General features: G+C 43.4%; 1 protein-coding gene across 1 annotated transcript in view; it reads right to left on the bottom strand.

Annotated features, from left to right (window-relative positions):
- LOC136577312 (integrin alpha-M-like) overlaps window positions 1–23,249 on the bottom strand; it is a 76,212-nt gene that overhangs the window by 37,929 nt on the left and 15,034 nt on the right. The window contains exons 2-7 of the mRNA XM_066577182.1: window positions 18,904–19,006; window positions 18,734–18,837; window positions 18,522–18,592; window positions 18,282–18,396; window positions 5,665–5,795; window positions 5,201–5,349 (exon numbers count right to left, since the gene is read on the bottom strand). Coding sequence (XP_066433279.1) covers window positions 5,201–5,349; window positions 5,665–5,795; window positions 18,282–18,396; window positions 18,522–18,592; window positions 18,734–18,837; window positions 18,904–19,006 — 673 coding nt within the window. The remainder of the gene's footprint in view (window positions 1–5,200; window positions 5,350–5,664; window positions 5,796–18,281; window positions 18,397–18,521; window positions 18,593–18,733; window positions 18,838–18,903; window positions 19,007–23,249) is intronic.

The following is a 23,249-nucleotide window of genomic DNA, read 5'->3' as shown; positions in this document are numbered from 1 at the left end:
GGGTCAGACGAGCGGAAGTTTCCAACATCTCTCTCAAAAACCATCTCTTGAGCAAGCATTTCACATTGAAGATCTCCTCATAGCTACTCCCATAGTATCCTCAGGCACTGATACATATGCCTTCTGTTCAGGCTTCTGAGGTTGAAAAGCTTGGGAAGAACCTTCTTACCCAATGTTTAAACATATCCCATTACTCGGACTTACTGCTGCATAGGCCCAGTTGTGGTTCCTAGCTCTGAAGAAAATCCTCAAAGAAATGTCTTATTTCTAGTTCTGCCAAGAAGGATGAATTAAACTTCCATAAACGTCTTTCCATCTGAGGGCTTTCTGTAACCTTCAGAGAAAAAAGTAATTGGCGAAGTTTCCTCATCGAAAATCTATCTATCCTAGACTCACAATTAGTATCTTTGAAGTAAGTGAACCCTGTGCGCCCTGGAGTGTGTTGAATGTGGACATTCACAATGCATGCCTCACTAACTATGCTATTTAATGCAACGCTATCATAGTCCAGCCGGTCATTGGAACCTCTCCTATTACAGAGTCTTGTGACATTATTAAAGTCTCCTTCAAAGACCACTTCCCAATTTGTGTGAAGGTAAGGCTTAAATCTTATGGAGAGGTCTTTAACCCTCACCTTGAATGGGTTAGATAAATAAGACGCAACTCTTGACATCCCATGAGAATATCCTCCTCCTCATCCCCACCAGCCTCGCCTCCAGATGGATGGGCCTGCTGATATTCCATCTGCGCCTGCCAGCATTGGCAAGTAGAAGGGACCGTGAATGGATGCCCTAAAGCACCACACGTTACGCCAAATTTCCCTACAGGACGAGGGTGGATGATCCCCCCACACATTGCACACATCAATACTTTTCATAGTGCATTAAAATGTGTTGGTCACCACACCTAAGTCAAACCTTCGGCTGTCCCTGGTAGTAAACCACAGTTCTGTTCCTTCCCAGGAACATAGAAGAAAGGATGTGGGTAATAGAATTACCTGCACATTTCAACTTTGCCATAAAAGTCCAGGCCTCTGACAGATACCATGCGCGTTCCTGTTTTTCTGAGGAGGATGGAGAATATTCCTATACCTACTCATCCAAATCAAGATGTCAACACAAGAGAAAGATTTGTTATTAGTGAAAACGGTCACTCTCTTAGTGTCATTCTGGCATGAAATTGCTTGAAACACAAAATCCCACCACTTGGCGTCTGTCTGAGCCAGCTCGTACTTTGACCAGAAGAGCTCAAACCCGCCTGGTCTCATGAAGCTGACATCAAACAAGGATGTACCAAAGGGGTGAATAAGGACAAAGATGTCACTCGACCTGAAATCCATCCCAAGGAGAAGTTCCACCATCCTACCACAGTTAGGGCAGGCATTACTGCTTCCCAATCGAAGACCGACCAGATTCCTCCTGGACCCCCCTTGCCTGGCTGTAGCCACCACCAGACCCCCCTTGCCTCCTAGAAGCCACCGCTGCCAGGACAGGACAGATGGATCAGGGCCCTTACTCCTTACCAAATCACCACACACAACTCCAGCAGATACATCTCTTCCAGACACTCTCATACGAGTCACTCTTGCCTTACTAGTTACATTTGTACATTTAGTGCCTTCTATCTTACCTCTGCCAAATACTTCTTCACCAGCAGGCACCACCACATTTAACATTGAACTATTTGAATTCACCACTCCCCTAGACTCTCACACCACTCATTATAATGCTCCCTCCTTCATAATTTTAACTGTCTTCCATGTTTTCCATATAATTTTTACCCTTCTATGCAACCAGACCAGTAAAAGCTCTCCTCTTCGGATGGGGAGTAAGAGGCACGTTGTGGTTCAGAGAGCCCCTGGTACCTCCCCCATGTTTGCAGAAGAGTGACCCAGGGTTGGCTTCTTAACCCCTTCCCGCTCCAGGGCGTGAACTTACGTCCTGGGGATAGCGCGAGATCACATATGATCTCGCGCTATCCCGCAGCGGGAGTCGGCTGTCAGTCACAGCTGGCCCCCCGCTGTTAACCCCTTCCCTGCCGCGATCTAAGTAGACCGCAGCAGGGAAAGAGTTCACAGAGGGAGCGCGTTCCCTCTGTCTTCAGCTGGCTCTCACGATGTTATCCAGAGAACCCGGCCTGTCACCATGGCAACAGGATGCCAGACACTGGCGTCCTGTAGTGCCAATGCCTATGATCGCTGTATAAACAATAAGGCATGGCAGGGCAGTAGCTCTGTCATGCCTTATCATAGCGATCAGCAGTACTGTGGTCAAAGGCCCCCAGGGGGACACAAGTTTTGTGAAAAAAAAAATAAAAAAATGAATTTAAAAAAAAAATGTAAAAAATGTAAAAAAAACATTTTTTATGCTTTTTCTCATAATAGCATAAAAAAAGGTAAAAAAAATTTAAAACCCCATATATTTGGTATTGTCGCTTCCGCAACGATGCGTACAATAATCTGCACATGCTTTTGAGTGTGCACGGAAAAAAGCGTAAAAAAAACCGCTAAAAAACTGAGGCAAAATGCACATTTTTAGCAATTTGCCTCCCTAAAAACGCAATAAAAGTGATCAAAAAAGCCGTATGTACCCCAAAATGCTACCAATAAAAACTACAACTCGTCTCGCAAATAATAAGCCCTCACAGAGCTCCGTACATAAAACAATTAAAAAGTTACAGGACTTTGAATGCAGCGATTTAGAAAAAAAAAAGATTTCCAAAAAAAGGGTTTTTATTGCAGAAAAGTGGAAAAACCTAAAAAAAAATGTAAGGATTTTGGTAACGTTGTAACCGTACCGACCCGCAGAAAAAATGGATTGTGTAATTTATGCTAGATGATTATCGCTGTAAAAAAAAAAATAATAATCTATGGCAGAATTGATGCGTTTTCTCTCCCTGCTATCATAAAAAAAAAAAAAATAAAAGTTTTACAATATAGTCAAATGTACCCAAAAGTGGCACCGATAAAAAAAACAAGCCCTTATACGGCCGCTTCGACAGAAAAATAAAAAGTTATGACTTGATAAATGGAGAAGAAAATCCGCCAAAAATCATTGCGTCCTTAAGCCCAAAATAGAACATGTCATTAAGGGGTTAAAGATAGCCTCCTCTAAACAAACCCATTTACTGCGTGCTGCCTTATTTAGCTGTTATTGGGCGTCTTGTGCTTAATTTTAACATTACTGGACCTCCTGAACAACCTTACTAATGCAGGAATTGGGACATCTGGCCACACCCACAGGACGGTTTTCCAACCCATCCCCTGCCACCATACCCATTATATTCCTGTCAAAACATTTCTGGCCTAAAATGGAACCTCCAGCTGTACTCACAGAAAGGTCTTTAACCCTGCTCCCTGTTGACACATTTATAGCTCCACATGAGTGGCCTGATTCTGGGCAATACCCCTCTCAATACCCACCACTGGGAATTTAGGGGAGCCGCCAATGCCAAACCACCCACCACATCTGCCATATGTACAGTTGGTCTACCCAGCACTGGGCATCCCAGAAATACTTAAAGGGGTTGTCCCGCGGCAGCAAGTGGGTCTATACACTTCTGTATGGCCATATTAATGCACTTTGTAATGTACATTGTGCATTAATTATGAGCCATACAGAAGTTATAAAAAGTTTTTCACTTACCTGCTCCGCTGCTGGCGTCCTCGTCTCCATGGAGCCCGCCTAATTTTCGCCGTCTAAAATGGTCGAATGGCCAAATTAGACGCGCTTGCGCAGTCCGGGTCTTCTGCTTTCTTCAATGGGGCACCGTGTAGCTCCGCCCCGTCACGTGCCGATTCCAGCCAATCAGGAGGCTGGAATCGGCAATGGACCGCACAGAAGAGCTGCGGTCCACGGAGGAAGAGGATCCCGGCGGCCATCTTCAGCCGGTAAGTATAGAAGTCACCGGAGCGCGGGGATTAAGGTAAGCGCTGAGCGGTTTTTTTTTTACGTCCCTGCATCGGGGTTGTCTCGCGCCGAACGGGGGGGGGGGGGGGGGGGGGGGTTGAAAAAAAAAAAACCCCGTTTCGGCGCGGGACAACCCCTTTAACACTTGGGACTTTGTCATCTCTAGGTCCTCAATTGTTTGTATGTTTTAACCAGCCAAACTGAAGAAGGGGTGTGACACCTGAAATGCTTTTTCACATGCTGGCTTTACACGTTTTTCAATGAAAGAGAAGTTCTCACTACACTATCTATGATCTCCAATTTACACCATATTTAGAGTGTTGAGCCTATTTACCAGTCCTTTTAGTCTTCTCTCCCTTTTATGGCCACCTCCACATGGCCCAATTTGCATTGCGGAATCCGGAGCGAGCGTCCGCCTCCTGGATTCCGCAGCAAATACCTGCTATAGCATGCTATGGAAAAGTGATTTTTTTTCCCCTGCCCACAAGCAGAAATCAATTGCAATCGTGCTTCCGGTTTCACTGTAGTCGTGGGTTCTTGCAGCTATCCTGGAGACTGCAGTGCTTGTAGTTCTCGATGCCAGGACCAGGTCTTCTCCAGAACCACTTAGTCTGGCTTCTGGAGAGCCATTTCTGGAATTCCTTGCAGTCAAGGTCCCAGAAGGTTGCCATACACCAACGTGGTTAGCCTGACAGCCACCATGGTTTCCAGGAGGGGTTGCAGAAGACGCATCAGTATGCCTCCTAATGGATCTTAGTCTCTCCTGGGTAGCCGGTTGTAATACATCCACTGGCCTAGGCCGCAGAATGGGCGTAGTGGGCTTCTCTCTAACCATAGCCCAAGACCTCACCCTACCCTGGGTAAGAGAGAGTAAAACCTCAGGCCCTGGCTTGGAGCTGCAATCACCTGTGCCTTCCTCTGCACACAAGCTGAACCAGAGGTCAGTAGAGGGATACAGCAGGCTGTATTGTGCATGATAGGATTACATATGGCTGCTCAGCAGACAGTAGTTCACATGATAGGTTTAAATACAGTGACTAAGCAGACTGTATCACACATGGCTGGATGAGATACAGCAGTCCAGCATTGTACTGTGCATCTAGTAGACCTGGTCTCTGTCTTTAGGCTGCAGTGTGGCAGCATCTGGTTCTGTGCACTTTTTCGATTTGACTTGATATTAGAGCATTGTCTGTAATCAGTAAATTATAGAGCTGGACCCAGCTTTCCATCAGCTGTTAACATGACTGTATCTAGAGGAGAGTGAACAGTAGAAATATAGCTGAAGCACTTACATGACCTTCATGATGGCGCTGCAGGTTTGTGTTGCTGTTCCCCGTTGTTGGATTATTCCCCGTGTCAGTAATTTAGGGTTTCTTATCTTTGAGAAGTTCATAAAATTAAAATGTGTTTTATATACACTGGAGTATTGCATGAGAGCAAACTGGAGAGAGAAGAGGGGAAAAATGGGTCAACCAGACATGAAAGGCTATTTTGTGGTAAGAAAGAGAAGAGCAGAGGAAAAGTCCATGGTGATGCAATGTGTGAACCTCCCAACTCCCAAATAGATGATGATGGCCTTCCTGCTATTATCGCCATCATGTTGTTTAGTGTATATATCTGTACAATGTTCCCAGCATACAGATCCATGTAGAGTACATATGAAGGACTATTGCACTCCAGTTTAGTCATAATATCCTCCATCATACAGACTTATACAGATGGTCAGAGACACAATGATGATGAAAAGCCACATTACCTGAACGTTACTGTCACTAAAGTCCTCCATAACTGTGGTGACAAAGTCCAACATTGTCTGGAAATCAAAACTAGTAATGCTGCTAGAGCCATCGATAAGGAAGACTATGTCCAGGCCTTGGAGCGAGCATTCTGTGGAGATATGGTCAATATATGTGAGAAGGTGTGTAAGAGACATGAGGGACAGATTGAAGAAGGAAACATGAGACCTTTCATGAAAAAGAAGGAAAACACACAGGAGACAGAATGCAACAGATGATGTGAAACCCATGAAGAATGAAAGGAAACATGAAAGACAAGGACAAAACATGGAACCAGAAATACAAATCATAGGAAAGTGGACAAGACATGGTGGAGTGAAGGAAAAAATGGTGGAGCAACTTCTGCTCGGTGTGTGAGTTTACAGAATTTTCTTCTTTTTTTATGGCAGACTAAGGTGCTGCCCATCCACTTTTCACCACCGTATATAGCGAGGCGTGATAATGTACCTTGCAGAAAAACAAAATACATTGACTCAAGGCGCAATTCTTTTGACCAAGAAGATCATTGAGAAAAGAAACTTAACCCAATTTAATCACAGCCGGCGCTCGATCATTCATAGCCATTCAATGAATAACATCACTGAATGGCTGTGATTGGCTCATCGAGTTCCGGCTGTGATTGGCTGGCGCTCGATCCAATCACAGAGCTCGCTTTTCTGGAGACGGGGTATTCAAAGCCCCGTCACCAGAAAGAAGCTGAGATGTCAGCGCGGAGGACACTGCAGCTTGCTGAAGCGCCACCGGAGACCATCGCAAGGCATTGGGACGACACGGAGCAGGTGAGTATAAGCCCCCTCCTCCCCCACAAAAATAAGACACTGTGCCTCTTTTGGAGCAAAAATTATAAGACAGTGTCTTATTTTCAGGGAAACATGGCATTGATATAATTATTTAATATATATAGATGACAACTCAAATTATCTGAAACCAAAGCTTAATGAGCGTGATTGTATACTAGGAGTATAGTGCACAATTGTTTTTTAGATGGCATGAAAAGTACAAAATAATAATAATTTATAAATTAATGGAATAGAATTATGGGGATAACATAGTAAAAAATAATAAAATGATTAGAGTTTGTAATAACAGGGGTAAAACGCTGTTAGCCGCAGGGCAGCTCAATTGCGTATACCCTTTATATATACAAGAGATGTCAAAATATTTGACCTCCAACGCATTGTTAATGAATTATTATAAATCCTTTAAACCTAATTAGTGATAAATCTATGACCCAACCCCCATGTAATAAGATAACGTCCTTCTTGCATAACTTAAAGGGGTTGTCCCGCGGCAGCAAGTGGGTCTATACACTTCTGTATGGCCATATTAATGCACTTTGTAATGTACATTGTGCATTAATTATGAGCCATACAGAAGTTATAAAAAGTTTTTCACTTACCTGCTCCATTGCTAGCGTCCTCGTTTCCATGGAGCCGACTAATTTTCGCCGTCTTATGGCCAAATTAGCCGCGCTTGCGCAGTCCGGGTCTTCTTCTTTTCTCAATGGGGCCGCTCGTGCAGGATGCCAGCTCCGTGTAGCTCCGCCCCGTCACGTGCCGATTCCAGCCAATCAGGAGGCTGGAATCGGCAATGGACCGCACAGAAGCCCTGCGGTCCACCGAGGGAGAAGATCCCGGCGGCCATCTTCAGCAGGTAAGTAAGAAGTCACCGGAGCGCGGGGATTCAGGTAAGCACTCTCCGGTGTTCTTTTTTAACCCCTGCATCGGGGTTGTCTATCGCCGAACGGGGAAGGGGGGGGGGGGTGTTGAAAAAAAAAAAAACCCCGTTTCGGCGCGGGACAGCCCCTTTAAATTTACCCACATTATCTTCCGCCGAATTGGATGCCATATCCCAGTCATTCAATTCTGCTGAAGTCCTTGAAGCTATCCAAACCCTTAAATCTAACAAATCCCCTGAATTTGATGGCCCCACAAATAAGTATTACAAAACCCATAGGCTAACCCTAGCCCCCTTACTTAACAAGAGTAGTTAATAAAATAGCTAAAAAATGCACATACACCACAAGAGATGCCAAAAGCACTTATCATTGCTGTACCTAAGCTGGGCAAAACCCCAGGCTACCCCTCTGACTTTAGACCCATCTCCCTCTTAAATGTGGATATAATATGCTAAAATATTGGCAAACAGAGTATCAAAAATCATGCCAAGTTCAGTAGGTATAGACCAGGTTGGCTTTATTAAAGGGCGCCAAACTTCTGACAGTACATGTTGATATATCAATATCATGTCCGGAGTAAACTGTCATGAGTTTACAGATTGACTAAGTAATTTCCCACCTCCCTGGCTCCCTAAAAACATCCTTCCCCCCTACTTTATCTCTCCAAATAATCAAAATACCCCAAAAGATGATCCATCTTTAATCCCAGATACAAACCTAGACATATGGCGACATATGGCGTACCAGAGGCATCGCCATTTTCTGTCGTCATTTGCTTCCTCGCCCACAACCTTACTTTCTAAATATGAGTCCTTTTTATATAACTGTGGAATTCAGGCTAAAGGCTCTACTTAAGCCTATATAGCATTAACATCGCAAACTTCTCCATCTACCTTCTGCTTCCAAATTAATTGGGAGCAAGACCTCCAAGAATCCTTCAGTGAACACAAGTGGTCATTAGCATTTCAACTCAACCTTAAAACTTCCCGTTGTACAAACCATCTGGAAACAAATAGAAAACGTCTATACAGATGGTATTTGACTCCCTATGGTTGAGCCAAAATTTCATCCCAGCACTGCAGTATTTGCTGGAGATGCCACAAATAAACTGGCCGATGACACAAAGCTACGGGGATAGCGAACACAAGCGGAGAGAGAAAGAGATTATCCAAAAAGATCTAGAAAAGCTTGCACAGTGGGCAGTGACTAATAGAATGGTATTTAACAAGGAGAAATGCAAAGTCCTACATCTGGGCAAGAAAAATGTAAAAAGCACATACAGAATGCGAGGAATTGGGCTAAGCAGCAGCACATGTGAAAAAGACTTGGGTATACTAATAGATCATAGACTGAACATGAGTCAACAATGTGATGCCGCAGCCAAAAAGGCAAACACAATTCTGGGATGTATTAAGAGAAGCATGGACTCTATGTAACGTGAATAGCTAAACTTGTTGCATATTTAAAAGAAAAAAAATTAATCATGAATATTTTCTAGGCTTTCACTTAATCCTAGTGTATTGGGAATAAACGCCATAGAATTTAATCCATAGATTCAATACATCTCACATTTTTTCCAGGTTTCAAATCTATTTTCTGCACCTAATGGTGTCTGCTCCACCACTGTAACAGTAAAGGTCTTAAAATCACAATTGAGCATTATTGAGCAGTGTCTTGAGACACTACATTTTAAGAAACCATTGGTGATGTTAGAACTATGCTGATTAATGGGTGGGTAAGCACTGTGTAGTTCGCAATCCGCAGAAACATTCTAGCAGATAGATGACATAGTTAGTGGAACAATTGCTAAAAGATTTAAAGGGGTTGTCCCGCGCCGAAATGGTTTTTTTTTTTTTTTTCAATAGCCCCCCCCGTTCGGCGCGAGACAAACCCGATGCATGTGTTGAAAAAAAAAAAAACGGATAGTACTTACCCGAATCCCCGCGCTCCGGTGACTTCTTACTTACCTTGCGAAGATGGCCACCGGGATCTTCACCCTCGGTGGACCGCAGGTCTTCTGTGCGGTCCATTGCTGATTCCAGCCTCCTGATTGGCTGGAATCGGCACACGTGACGGGGCGGAGCTACGAGGAGCAGCTCTCCAGCACGACCAGCCCCATTCAACACGAAGAAGACCGGACTGCGCAAGCGCGTCTAATCGGGCGATTAGACGCTGAAAATTAGACGGCACCATGGAGACGGGGACGCCAGCAACGGAGCAGGTAAGTGAATAACTTCTGTATGGCTGATAATTAATGCACGATGTACATTACAAAGTGCATTAATATGGCCATACAGAAGTGTATACCCCCACTTGCTTTCGCGGGACAACCCCTTTAATTGGGAATGTCACTTTTGATAGCAACTGCCCCTTTCTTTTTATTGAAACATTTGCTTTTTCCTTTACCACATTTATAAATGCCTCTTATACTAGGTAAAATTTGAATTTGCTGATGAGATGGCTTCCTGGTTTTAAGTTTGCTTGGGGAAAGAATATTTTTTAGTGTCCATGCCCTTCTGAAAGTGAGTCGTTAGTTTCTGTAGGATGTTATAAGGGGTCTTGGAGTAGTAATTTCTCCAATACTTCTTTTATAACGGTATGAGATGGATTATATGTAGTAATGAAGTTCTGGCAAAAGTAATAGGGATCATTATTTGTTTTTTTCTTTTTATATGGATTTCCAATTTTTGCTCTTTTGTAGGACCCATTAATAAGGCAGCACGGGTACCCCTTTTCTTTCAGTCTACTTTTAATGATGGAACTTTGATTGTTGAAGTTATCATCTTTTGTGAAATTGCGTCTTTGGGGGTGGGGGGATAATGTTTTGCCATTTTTTTTAAACGAGAGGTTTTATAGTATAACAGGTTGTTACTAGAGATGAGCGAGCATACTCGTCCGAGCTTGATGCTCGTTCGAGTATTCAGGTGCTCGAGATGCTTGTTACTCGAGACGAGTACCACGCGGTACTGGTCTCCATTAAACAAGCACTGACCATTGAATTCAATGGAGCCGGCAATACAGCCGGCTCCGTTGAAAGCAATGGGCTGCCGGCGAGCGCGGGATGAATTTTCGGGAAGGGGTTAAAAATATAAGCCCTTACCTGAAAATCATCCTAAAATGTGTAAAAAAAAAAATTATACTTACCTTTCCGCTGCAGCCGGAGTTCAGCCGCGTCTGGCCAGCAGTTCTCCCGAAATGCTGTGAGTAGTATTCAGCAGCTGAGAGCTGCCCCTGATTGGTCCCTGCGCTGAGCCAATCAGAGGCAGCACTCACCCATTCATGAATTCATGAATGGGTGTGAGTGAGAGTTGCCTCTGATTGGTGAGGCTGTGACCAATCAGAGGCAGTTCATTCAGCAGGTGGGGATTTTAAATCCCCGGCTGTTGAATACTACTCAGAGCAGTTCAGGAGAACTGCCGGCCAGACGCAGCTGAACTCCGGCTGCAGCGGAAAGGTGAGTATAAATTTTTTTTTTATTTTTACACATTTTAGGATGATTTTCGGGTAAGGGCTTATATTTTTAACCCCTTCCCGAAAATTCATCTCGCGCTTGCCGGCAGCCCATTGCTTTCAATGGAGCCGGCTGTATTGCCGGCTCCATTGAATTCAATGGGCTAACATCGTTCTTCTCTGCCACAGCTGTTACAGCTGTGGCAGAGGAGAACGATCTTTATGCTGACAGTGCGGGGGGGGGGGGGGGGTGTCTCACTCTTGCCACTATTGTGGCTTAATAGTGAGACCTCGGAGCCCGAAATGCAGCCCTGCATGTTGCTCCTCGCCTGCCCTATCCATTTCTGTGTTTTTTACATGACTTTGGTGATTTGCTAAGATTTTCACCAATGAAAACCTTAGCGGAGCACCTGTCATATACAAAAATGCTCGAGTCGCCCATTGACTTCAATGGGGTTCGTTACTCGAAACGAACTCTCGAGCATCACTGAAAGTTCGACTCGAGTAACGAGCACTCAAGCATTTTGGTGCTCGCTCATCTCTAGTTGTTACTATCTACTTTTTTTGAAGAATGTTTTAGTGATAATTCTCCCATCTCCTTGACTCAAAGTGAGGTCTGAATAGTCGACAGGTAAATCAGAGTTAGGGTTGGTATAGGTAAGATTCCAGGACTTAGCATTAAGGTAAGTGGTGAAATGTAAACATTCCTCAAATGAGCCTTCCTGTATAAAAATCAAATCACCAATGTAACCTTTGTATAAAATAATATGATGTGCCCACTGATGTCGGGGTATTATGTATTCCTTTTCGAATTGACGCCAGTCACATGAGGGATATTTGAATATAGTGATGTGACATCGAATGTCGCTCATCTCTATGACGGCTTCCACTCGATGTCTTTAAGATATGAATCCAAATGGTGGATGCAATGCTGTACGACAAGATCTACATACCATGAAAGGTTGCTGGTAATAGAGTTTTATTCCCTAAATTATGGGTCTGCCTGGTGGGTTGAACTGATCTGAGGAGGTGATAAAAAAAACTGTTCTTTATAATTATGTTTTTTTATCTTCTGGTGGTAGGCTGTTTCAACCAGCTCAGTAAGTGAGTCAAAAAATTCATGGTAGGATCAGCAAAAATTGGGACCTAATACTCTCTTCATTCTTGAAAGTTTTGTGGTTTTGGTACCCCACCTCCTTTATCGGCATTGCAAATGATCATGTCGTTTGCCAGGAATCCTATGGCTCTCTTTTCTTCCCTCTTCAGATTGTTAGGTGCCTTGCATATTTTATTGATGTCACAAAATTCAGCGGAAACCAAAGTGTAAAAAGTGTCACTGTGGTTACTTTTGTGGTGTACTAGATAAAATGTTGACTTTGGTTTCAGGGTCATGTGTAATGGTAGAGGGGATTGTAAGGGATTAACATTGACTGCTACTGATGAAGCAACTGTCATGTCCAATCAGGACGGACTGGATCTGAAAACCTGAAAGACTCACAAGCTGTGAACAAACAGACTGCAAGTGCACACAAAACAGTGGTAAAAAAATAAAGAAAACAGACACCATGGAAACACTATCCCTGTAAACAGCAGAAAATTCCATGCAGGAAAAAGTGTCATCCACGCTTGCTTGCAGAATAAAATATATAATCTTCCTTTATTTACACATATTTAAAATTGCCAGGTATACACATCTCTGGACCAGAGGCGTATCGGCTGCACAGAGCCTTCGTCAGTGGCCAGGTATACACCTCTCTGGACCAGACGCGTATCGGCTGCACAGAGCCTTCGTCAGTGGCCAGGTATACACATCTCTAACCAGAGGCGTATCGGCTGCACAGAGCCTTCGTCAGTGGCCAGGTATACACATCTCTAACCAGAGGCGTATCGGCTGCACAGAGCCTTCGTCAGTGGCCAGGTATACACATCTCTGGACCAGACACGTATCGGCTGCACAGAGCCTTCGTCAGTGGCCAGGTATACACATCTCTGGACCAGACGTGTATCGGCTGCACAGAGCCTTCGTCAGTGGTATGATCTGAATAGAGTGTGGGACCAGCTTAAATAGGTGGAACAGAACAGATAGTTACAATGGCTGTCAGCTGTAGCGGCTATAGGGCAAAAGGGAAAATATACAAAAAACATCAAACTATAGCTGGTAGGATAATGCTTATAAATGAAACTTGTGATAAACACAAATCGCACACATAGCAATATAACGCAAAGTGGATACCAACGGGCGCTCTGCCAAAAGAGGTTGATTAGAGCTTGATCCCACTGTAACATTCACCCATTCATTGTCTGATTTGATTACCAGAGGGGGCTCAATGGGGGTATTAAGTGACAAAGAAATGGCTTATCCAGTTCCCAAAAATCCTATTCTTGCAAATTTTTATGGGATTCCCAAGTCTCACAAAAATGTATTTCCACCTCCCATGCGCCCAATAGTTTCAGGACGAGGATCCCTATGTGAGAGACTCAGCAATTGGGTAGATAGAAAATTACAGCCTGTGGTAGTTCGAATCCCCGGATATATTCCTAATAGCAACAAAGTCATTCAAATATTGGCAGGACACAAATGGGGGGCGGATAAAACCTGGGTAACGTGTGATGTTAAAGCACTGTATTCCTCTATCCCACACCATTTGGCGCTACAGGCTCTTGCATTTCACCTAAGGTCTCATGCACAATATAATGATTCTGTAAGAGCTTTTTTGATGGAAGCAACTGAATTCCTACTGACACATAATGTTTTCAAGTTCAATTCCACACAATCCTTACAATTGGTGGGGGCGCCAATGGGCTCTAGAGTCTCCCCTTCTTTAGCAATATTGTATATGTCATGGTGGGAATCCAGATCTATTTATGATCAATGTAACCCCTTTATCGACAACATATGTTGGTATGGGCGTTACATTGATGACGTGATTATTATATGGCACATGACTAGTGATGGTATGAACAGAGACAAAACAAAAAACAAGATCAAACTAACCAGTTTTTTAACTTATATCAATGCAAAAGATTGCAATCTGGAATTCACCATGGACTTTGATCACAAACAGATCCCTTTTTTGGATATTCTTATTAAGGGAAATAGTCAGGATGGGTCCATCACCAGTGTATCGTATAGAAAAAAGATGCTGGTAATACGATTTTACACGCGTCAAGTTGCCATCCGATGCAAACTATACAAGCGATCCCATTGGGGGAGCTATTGAGGGCAAATCGCCTCTGCACTTTAAGTACAGATTACCAACATGCAGAAAAAGAAATCTGTGATGGGAGACGGAAAACGGGGGAGACGGAAAACGCATTCTACAACGGGCAAAAAAAAACAGTAGCTTCTAGACAAACGAGAAATCAGTTCAAATGAAAAGCATTCAGACAGATTAAAAAGCAGAGAATGCATCACATTTTCAACCCCGTTTAGCAGACAATTCACACAGATCAACAATTTAGCCATTTTAAAACAAGACCCGAAATTAAAAGTTATATTGGAGTCGGGCACCAGATGTGTGTCCAGAAGGGCGAAATCGATTGATTTCATGTTCAGGCAAAATAGAGTTCACCCAAATAGAAACAGCAACAAACAGACAGACACCGATTGGCTAAAAAACAATGGCTTTTATAGATGCATGCAATCACGGTGCCCGATGTGTAAATGTGCACCAAGAAGTGTCAAGGAGTTTGGTAGCGACAATACCAGCACCGTATATGCAATCAAATCATATATAAATTGCAAATCAACGGGAGTTGTCTATATGGCAGGCTGTGCATCATGTAAGTTACAATATATTGGATGCACCACATCAGAATATCAGACCATCTACAATATATAGCAAAAGGCCAAACTGGGAGCTCAAATCTGGCCAATCATTTAATCAATTCCCACTCATGCAGTACCGCTAGCTTCACATGTTTTGGTATAAAGTAACCAACAACAGGCGTGGCGAGGCAACGTTCAATGATATACTGATCAGAGAGTCCTTTTGGATCCACAAACTAGGGACCAGATCCCCTCAGGGGTTAAATTATAAGTCAGATCTGCATTGCATATACAGGAATCAAACATAGAGAAGAAAGTACATGTAAACTAGACCCCTTTTGGGGGGTTACACTGTAAGTCAGATTTGCACCATATATATAGAAACATCACATATGCAGAAAACCAATATGAGGGGATTTATCCAGAGTAAAAAATAAATGATTTTTTTTTCTTTCTCCCTCTGGGATCAGATCCCTTATGTGGGCTATACTGCAAGTCAGACTAATATTATGTACAGTACATAGAAACAACATATATGCTCATGTCTTCACTTATCTTTTCACAAAGAGAAATAAGGAAAAGTTTTTTTGTTTTTTTTGTTTTGTTTTTTCCTGAACATGCAGGCTAACTTCTTTATAAAGGGGAGCTCAGTATAATGCCATCGCATAGCAAGGGAAATCTTTATGGCCCTCTATATATATATTTTATCAACTCAATTGTGAAGTTTAACTCAACAGATACAAACATAGTGCAACTAGGGGTTAATCTTGCAACAATTGAAATATATGAAGCTTTGGCAGAGCGCCCGTTGGTATCCACTTTGCGTTATATTGCTATGTGTGCGATTTGTGTTTATTACAAGCTTCATTTACAAGCATTATCCTACCAGCAATAGTTTGATGTTTGTTGTATATTTTCCCTTTTGCCCTATAGCCTGTACAGCTGACAGTCATTGTAATTATTTGTTCTGTTCCACCTATTTAAGCTGGTCCCACACTCTATTCAGATCATACCACTGACGAAGGCTCTGTGCAGCCGATACGCGTCTGGTCCAGAGATGTGTATACCTGGCCACTGACGAAGGCTCTGTGCAGCCGATACACGTCTGGTCCAGAGATGTGTATACCTGGCCACTGACGAAGGCTCTGTGCAGCCGATACGCGTCTGGTTAGAGATGTGTATACCTGGCCACTGACGAAGGCTCTGTGCAGCCGATACGCGTCTGGTCCAGAGATGTGTATACCTGGCCACTGACGAAGGCTCTGTGCAGCCGATACGCGTCTGGTTAGAGATGTGTATACCTGGCCACTGACGAAGGCTCTGTGCAGCCGATACGCCTCTGGTCCAGAGATGTGTATACCTGGCAATTTTAAATATGTCTAAAAAAAGGAAGATTATATATTTTATTCTGCAAGCAAGCGTGGATGACACTTTTTCCTGCATGGAATTTTCTGCTGCTTACGCCCAGGACCGGGGGTAGGTGAAACCGCTTGAGCAAGCAGTGGATCATGAGATATATGAATTGAGCAAGCGGACAGCACAGCACACTATTTTCAAGTGTCTTTATCCCTGTAAACCCTTTACTCAGGAAAGGGACCTGCCTATACACAGATAACCCGGCCAAACAAGGGCGAACCTGACCACGTACCTAGGCCACTAGCAGACCCTACGTGGGAGAGGAGAAAACCATAGAGAACAAGATATCAACAATAGTAACTTCAGTACTTAGCTTAGTGAAAAATAAGGAAAACAGGAGATCCAACACCAATCTCTAACTTCTACCACAGTCAGAGGGAGACCGAATTAAACAGCAATGGGTTAATCGCAGGCTAGGTTAAATAGTCCTCCTAAATTATCCACAAGTCTCACCTAAAACCACTCCCACCAGATACAGAAGATGAAGAGAACCAAATACCAGACCTGAACCAGATTACTAGAAAGGCACAGATCCCACAGCTGCCATAACAGTAATGTTGTCCTGATTTTCTTCATTTTTTTGAGTATCGAGAATCGCAAAGTGCTTACCGTGTTTTCCCTAAAATAAGACCCCGTCTTATATTAATTTTTGCCCCAAAAGAGGCACTAGGTCTTATTTTTGGGGAATGTCTTATTTTGCTTACCTAGCAGGCTCAGTCCACGTCCCTCATTGTTTATTTAGTTATTTAGTCCTAGCTGCTCATACAATTTCACTTCCTGGTTACATGATTCATAAATCCTGACTCCAGGAAACGATGGCTGTGATTGGCTGAACAGTGCTAGAGAACCAATCACAGTGATCACATTGGTTCTTGAGCGCTGCTCGGCCAATCAATGCAGCGCTGGATGAACCAATCACAGCCATCGCTTCCTGTAGCCAGGATTTATTAATCCAGTAACCAGGAAGTGATGTTATACGACCGGCTGGAACTGCAGGAACAGCACGGACCTGCGAAGAGAGGCGTGAGTGACCCAGATCGAGCCTGCTAGGTAATTTTTTATTTTTTCTAATGAAGTGTAGCTAGGGCTTATTTTTGGGGTATGGCTTACATTTCAAACCTCCCAAAAATCTGAAAAAGTCAGGGTAGGGCTTATTTTCGTGGAAACAGTATTGAGTGTGAGTTATTGAATTTGTTTCTTTTGGACTGTATTTTTTTTTGCTCTTGGGTAGGTCTCTTCCATTTTTCTGTCCTCTTTTTCCTCTTCTGGTTTTCTTTTTAGTCCTGATTTTACTTCCTTAAGTACCATGACCCTGTTTAACAAACCCTCTCTCTTGTTCTCCTAATATATAGAGACCTTTTTTTAAAAAAAACTTTCGGGATATACTTTGTAAATCAGTAAATTTGGAATTTCTATTTGTTTAAAGGGGTTGTCCCGCGGCAGCAAGTGGGTCTATACACTTCTGTATGGCCATATTAATGCACTTTGTAATGTACATTGTGCATTAATTATGAGCCATACAGAAGTTATAAGAAGTTTTTCACTTACCTGCTCCGTTGCTAGCGTCCTCGTTTCCATGGAGCCGACTAATTTTCGCCGTCTAATGGCCAAATTAGCCGCGCTTGCGCAGTCCGGGTCTTCTTCTTTTCTGAATGGGGCTCCGTGTAGCTCCGTGTAGCTCCGCCCCATCACGTGCCGATTCCAGCCAATCAGGAGGCTGGAATCGGCAATGGACTGCACAGAAGCCCTGCGGTCCACTGAGGGAGAAGATCCCCGCGGCCATCTTCATCAGGTAAGTAAGAAGTCACCGGAGCGCGGGGATTCAGGTAAGCGCTGTGCGGTGTTCTTTTTTAACCCCTGCATCGGGGTTGTCTCGCGCCGAACAGGGGGGGGGGGGGGTTGAAAAAAAAAAAACCCGTTTCGGCGCGGGACAACCCCTTTAAAGAAAATATTCTTTTGTTTTTACCTGCGCTGATGATTTGTAGCTTTTAATGCACTATTGTGCCTATAAGGAGTAGACCTGGAACCGTAGAAACAAATGATAGAAAAGTGTAGAAAAGACACGGACAAGACGTGGCACAGACAATGGCGTGTTCATAAGGAAAAGACATAAAGGCAGAAATAGAGAAGGATAGAAAATGGACAAGACATGGAACTAGAAATACAAATCATAGAAAAGGATGGAAAATGGCAGAGACATGGCAGAGACACTGATGTGCCTATAAAGAGCACTTGGGGGACAGTCACAGCCAAGAAGCAGATACCTGGGAGTTGAGAGGGCAACGCTCCTATCATCTGCAGCCTTTCATCCAGGAGATAACAGCGGCCATTCACATACATGTTCTGTCCACAGGTTCTCCGCAGGGTTGGTCCACAAGCCTCACAGGAAATTACAATATAAGACGTACAATGTGAGAACAAAATAGAAGAAGGAATGCAGGACGGGACACAGCGGAAATAATATAGGACATAAAACAGATTACTGGAGCGTTCAGGTCTCCTACCAGCAACTGAAGTGGTTTCTTCTGTGAAGTTAGGGAGAGCCCAAGTGAGATGTGATCATCGTCTGGAGATCCTGCCGCAGAACATATAGAACTATAAGGATAATGGTGGACACATACTGTACATATTCTATAAAATTATTTGGTTAAGCAAATGCCCCGGATATTATGGAGAATCTAATCTCGCACTCGCTGACAAATGAGAACATTGTTACCAGTGATGGGGATTGGAGAGCAGCTCCTGGTCCATGGATCACAGTGATATAGCCGACCACTTTTATTTGTTGCCTCTGGATAGAGGGGGGCGCTGACGATCACCCTGTAAGAAGACCGATTATCATTCTGAATCATGTAGTTTAGAGGATGTGGTAAAGGATTCTCTTACCATTTTCCAAAATGTACAACCTGGTATCCAAAGCTGCGCTCACTGTTTCGAAAAATGATTGGCTGCTCTGTGTCCACAAAGATGGTGATGGCAGAAGATATGACTGTAATCAATGATAACATAGTGATTAATGTCGAGAATAATGCAATAAATAAGGAGGACGTCTACCACCAGGTCAAACACCAGGGTCCATTCCTTGGTCAGCCACTTGTAATGTTTTATGATGTGCACTGGTATTTTTGAATTGTTTGCAGTATGTATGAGATTTTAGATTGTTTTATAATGGGTATGTATGTCTATAAACGTACTTATAAGTGGTAGTGTAGTGAACCAGAGTAGGCTCCCTCCATCATTTGTGAGTCTGTTTGTCCTTAAGTAAGCTCTCTGTCTCATCAGTGTGTTGTGATTGGTGGTTTGAGGGGAATAGGGAGGAGTTAGTAAGTGAGAGAACAGAGTGCGTTGTCGGAGAAGGAGGTGCGCGCAGAAGAGACGGGCCACTGCTCCTGCCAGGGCTAGGCCGTGGCTATGTCTCTGCTGCTAGAAAGCTTGTCTTCTCCAGGGATGAAAGTACAGGAGATGCTGCTTAAGAGTTGGTATGGGAATGCAAGAGCCGTACGTGCTCCCGTGGAACTACGTATGGAGGGGAAGTACAGATGGCTGTTGCAGCTAATGGCTAAAGTGAGAGTAACATAGTATGTAAGGCTGAATGAAGACAATGTCCATATAGTCCAGCCTGTTTTAACCCCTTTCTTGTTAATCCAGAGGAAGGCAAAAAAAATAAGAGGCAGAAGCCAATTAGCCCATTCGGGGGGAAAAATTCCTTCCCGACTCCATAATGGCAATCAGAATAATCCCTGGATCAACCTTTCATAGTTCCTACCTAATGTAAGACCCGGAACAACAACCCGCTGGTCACCTTATATCTATATCCTGTAATATCCTTCTGCTCAAGAAAGACATCCAGTCCCCTTTTAAACTCCTCTATGGATTTTGCCATCAGTACTTCCTCCGGCAGAAAGTTCCACAGTTTGACTGCTCTTACAGTAAAGAATCCCCTTCTATGTTGGTGATGAAACCTACTTTCCTTTAATCGTAGCGGATGTCCTCTTGTTACCATCGTAGTCCTGGGTGTAAACAGATCATGGCAGAGATCCTTGTATTGTCCCCTCGTGTATTTATACATAGTTATTTGGTCGCCCCTTAGCCGTCTTTTTTCCAGGGTAAATAATCCCAATTTGGATAGCCTCTCTGGGTATTCCAGTCCCGTCATTCCATGTATTAGTTTAGTTGCCCTTCTTTGAACCCCCTCCAGCACTGTAACATCCTTCCTGAGCACCGGTGACCAGAACTGTGTGCAGTATTCCATGTATTCCTGACAAGTGCCTTATATAGTGGGAGGATAATGTTCTCGTCCTTCGCCCCTATACCTCTTTTATGGTGTTTTACATGGTGCTACCTATGGAGTAGGGAAAAATCTTTTGTTGTGATGCCAGTCCATGTACGGGTAGGGACCTGTTCGGAACAAAATAATGAATTACAAAAAGTAGAAAACTAAACAAAAATGGGGGAATAACCCTCTGTCCTGCCTGGAGTGCTTAGTGTGGTACCTCAGTGCAGATGTTGAAGATGGAATAGATAGTTGGAAGTCCCTCCAGGAGTTGGGTTGTACAGTGAACCAAAACTGTTTTATTCTTCAAGAGCAGATGAAAGATGAACTTGTCTTGTTGCATACAGTTCACATTGATAAACTTTAGTAGGAACGGTTACAGCTACAGGCATTTATTACTTCTTCAGATGCTCAGGGACTTGATACAGGTAAATACATTTATCCTCTGTGCATTGCATTTTAGGTTTGTTCCCTGGCTGGACCTGACTTTGACCGACTTGTTTTCTTTTCTGCTTGGAGCTTAGGAATGGCTGACTTAGATCTCCTAATACTCTCCTCTTCTCTCTCTCTTCTGTTACTAAAAGTTCTTGCTCTTGAGTACTCACACTTTAGATCTTCAGCTTCCCACCACACCGGCTTTCTCCTTGTTCCTCCCTGGCCTCTACCTCAGGCTTCTCTGGGCTAGACTCCTGGATCAGACTTGGAAGACTAAGTAAAGATGTTCTCCTGGTTCCTCCCCAGTCTCTATCTCAGGCTCCCCTGGACTAGACTAGTTAACTCCACCCACTCTTAACCTTTTATACTGCCAAGCTCGCTCAACCCGTAATGCCAGGCCCTCTATTCCTGGCTAAACACTCCCCTGACTAGGTGAGCTGTACATACCAGGAGCTGGGGAATATTGCAAAATATGAGAAATATGTATTAAACAATACATTGGGACCTGATTGTAAGGAGATAGTGGGCACAGAAAGTGCTGGAGTACCCAACTCTGGGGGAACTACAAATGTACACACTGGTCATCCACTAGGGTAATGTCCACATGCTGGTCATCCATCAGGGGTAGTCATATGCCAGGGTCATGCGGTCGCTCTTCTAGGTATGCTGCTCTGTTTGGTTTCATGTTGGGCGCTCTGGCTCACTGAGAATGAGGTTTATATCCACATATGCAGGTTACGTTGCCGGTCATCTTGCAGGACAGCTGGCGGGCCCATGCCTGCGGCAGCCGCTTTTGTTGGATTTATTATGGATTTCAGAGATGAGTTGAACTGCAGCTGTTGTATTTCCTGTCTCCTCATACGTCACTTCTCTCGCTTCCTTCCTGGACCTTTTGTGACTTCTCCATTGATTCCGCTTGCTCAGGCTACATGTTATTATGTGCACTCACTATAGGCCAGAAGCACTGAGAGTTCTCAGGCAGAAGTGACGCCGCGTCCTCTGAGCTCAGCATTATTATTACAGAGTCAGGAGGTTTAGCTCTGAGGAAGCGAGCAGTGGGGTGATTATACAGCACTGCGGGGATCGCTCCCAGCTCATGTCTATGTGGCAGAGTGGGTTATCAGTGACTCCTTTGGCATCCATCACTTGGGAAACATGCCCTGCCAAAAGAGCAGGCTGAGGAATAGGCAGTCTCTTGGGGCATAATCCGTTCAGCAACAATAGAAAAAGTTTCCTGCGCTTTGGGATTTGCAAAATGTCCTAGACCAATGGTCTATGTATTGTAAAAATATTTTTATTCATGTGACGCGTTTTGGCGTTACACAACGCCTTTCTCAAGCATAAAACAATACATATATAGACATTTAGAAATTAAATGGTTACGTTAGTTGCTGCCGACGCTGGTCTGGTGAAGGTGACGTCATGGTCTGGGATGGTCAATTGTTACACATGAACGAAAGTCACGTGTTTCAGATTTTGGACGGTATATGCCTTCCGGCTCTCACTTTTATTTATACAGGGGACAAGCATTTTAATAACCCTAAACTATTCTTCAATTATATAAACAGTAAAAGGATTTGCACTGAAAGCACTGGCCCTTTAACAAATAATGCAGGAGAAACCATAGCAAATGATGGTGGGAAGCCAAATCTATTAAAAAGTTTCTTTTCAAGTGTATTCACGAGTTAAAGAGGGTTAAAAATCGATAAATCGCCAGGCCCAGATGGAATACACCCAAGAATTCTAAGGGAACTAAGTGATGTGATATCTAGACTGTTATTTCTTATATTTATGGACACTATTGATACCGGGTTGTACTACTGGATTGGCACATTGCTAATATGGTTCCAAAATACAAAAGGGGGTCCAAAAGGTAGCCTGATAACTACAGGCCGGTAAGTTCCCCTTCAATAATTGGAAAAATATTTGAGGGGTTTCTGAGAGACGCCATCCTAGAATACTTCAAAGAAAACAACGGAATAACTCTTCACCAGCATGGGTTTATGAGGAGTCAATCATGTCAGACCAATCTGATCAGCTTCTACGATGAAGTAAACTCTAGGCTGGACCTGGGAGAGTCTATGGATCTTGTATATCTGGTTTTCTCTAAAGCATTTCACACTGTGCCGCATAATAGGCTGATATATAAATGAGACAAAAGGGAAGGGAAGAAAAAAAAAAAGAAATTAATAAAGTTTTTTTTTTTTTTTTGGACTTTTGTTTTGTTGGAATTTTTGCCTTCCAGATTCCTTTTTCCTCTTAAATTTTCACTTATTTATCATTGTATAGATGTCTGTCTGTCTGTTTTAAACTTTTTTGCAACAAATCTCTGTATGCTGGTTACAACATGTATAGCAACACCGATCACAGCACACACTTCACCTTCAGATATACAGGGAAGACAATCCTCACCAGCTGGTGCCCGCTCATCAGAGATCCTGGATCCTGGATCGCAATTTCAACAGCCAAATATGTATGAGAGCAGCACTCCGGGGGTTAAGTAAAAGATCAAATCTTTATTGTG

The sequence above is a fragment of the Eleutherodactylus coqui genome, chromosome 8 (genome assembly GCF_035609145.1).
Source record: "Eleutherodactylus coqui strain aEleCoq1 chromosome 8, aEleCoq1.hap1, whole genome shotgun sequence".
In the NCBI taxonomy this organism is placed as follows: Eukaryota; Metazoa; Chordata; class Amphibia; order Anura; family Eleutherodactylidae; genus Eleutherodactylus; species Eleutherodactylus coqui.
This window is presented reverse-complemented; position numbering and strand designations above follow the sequence as displayed.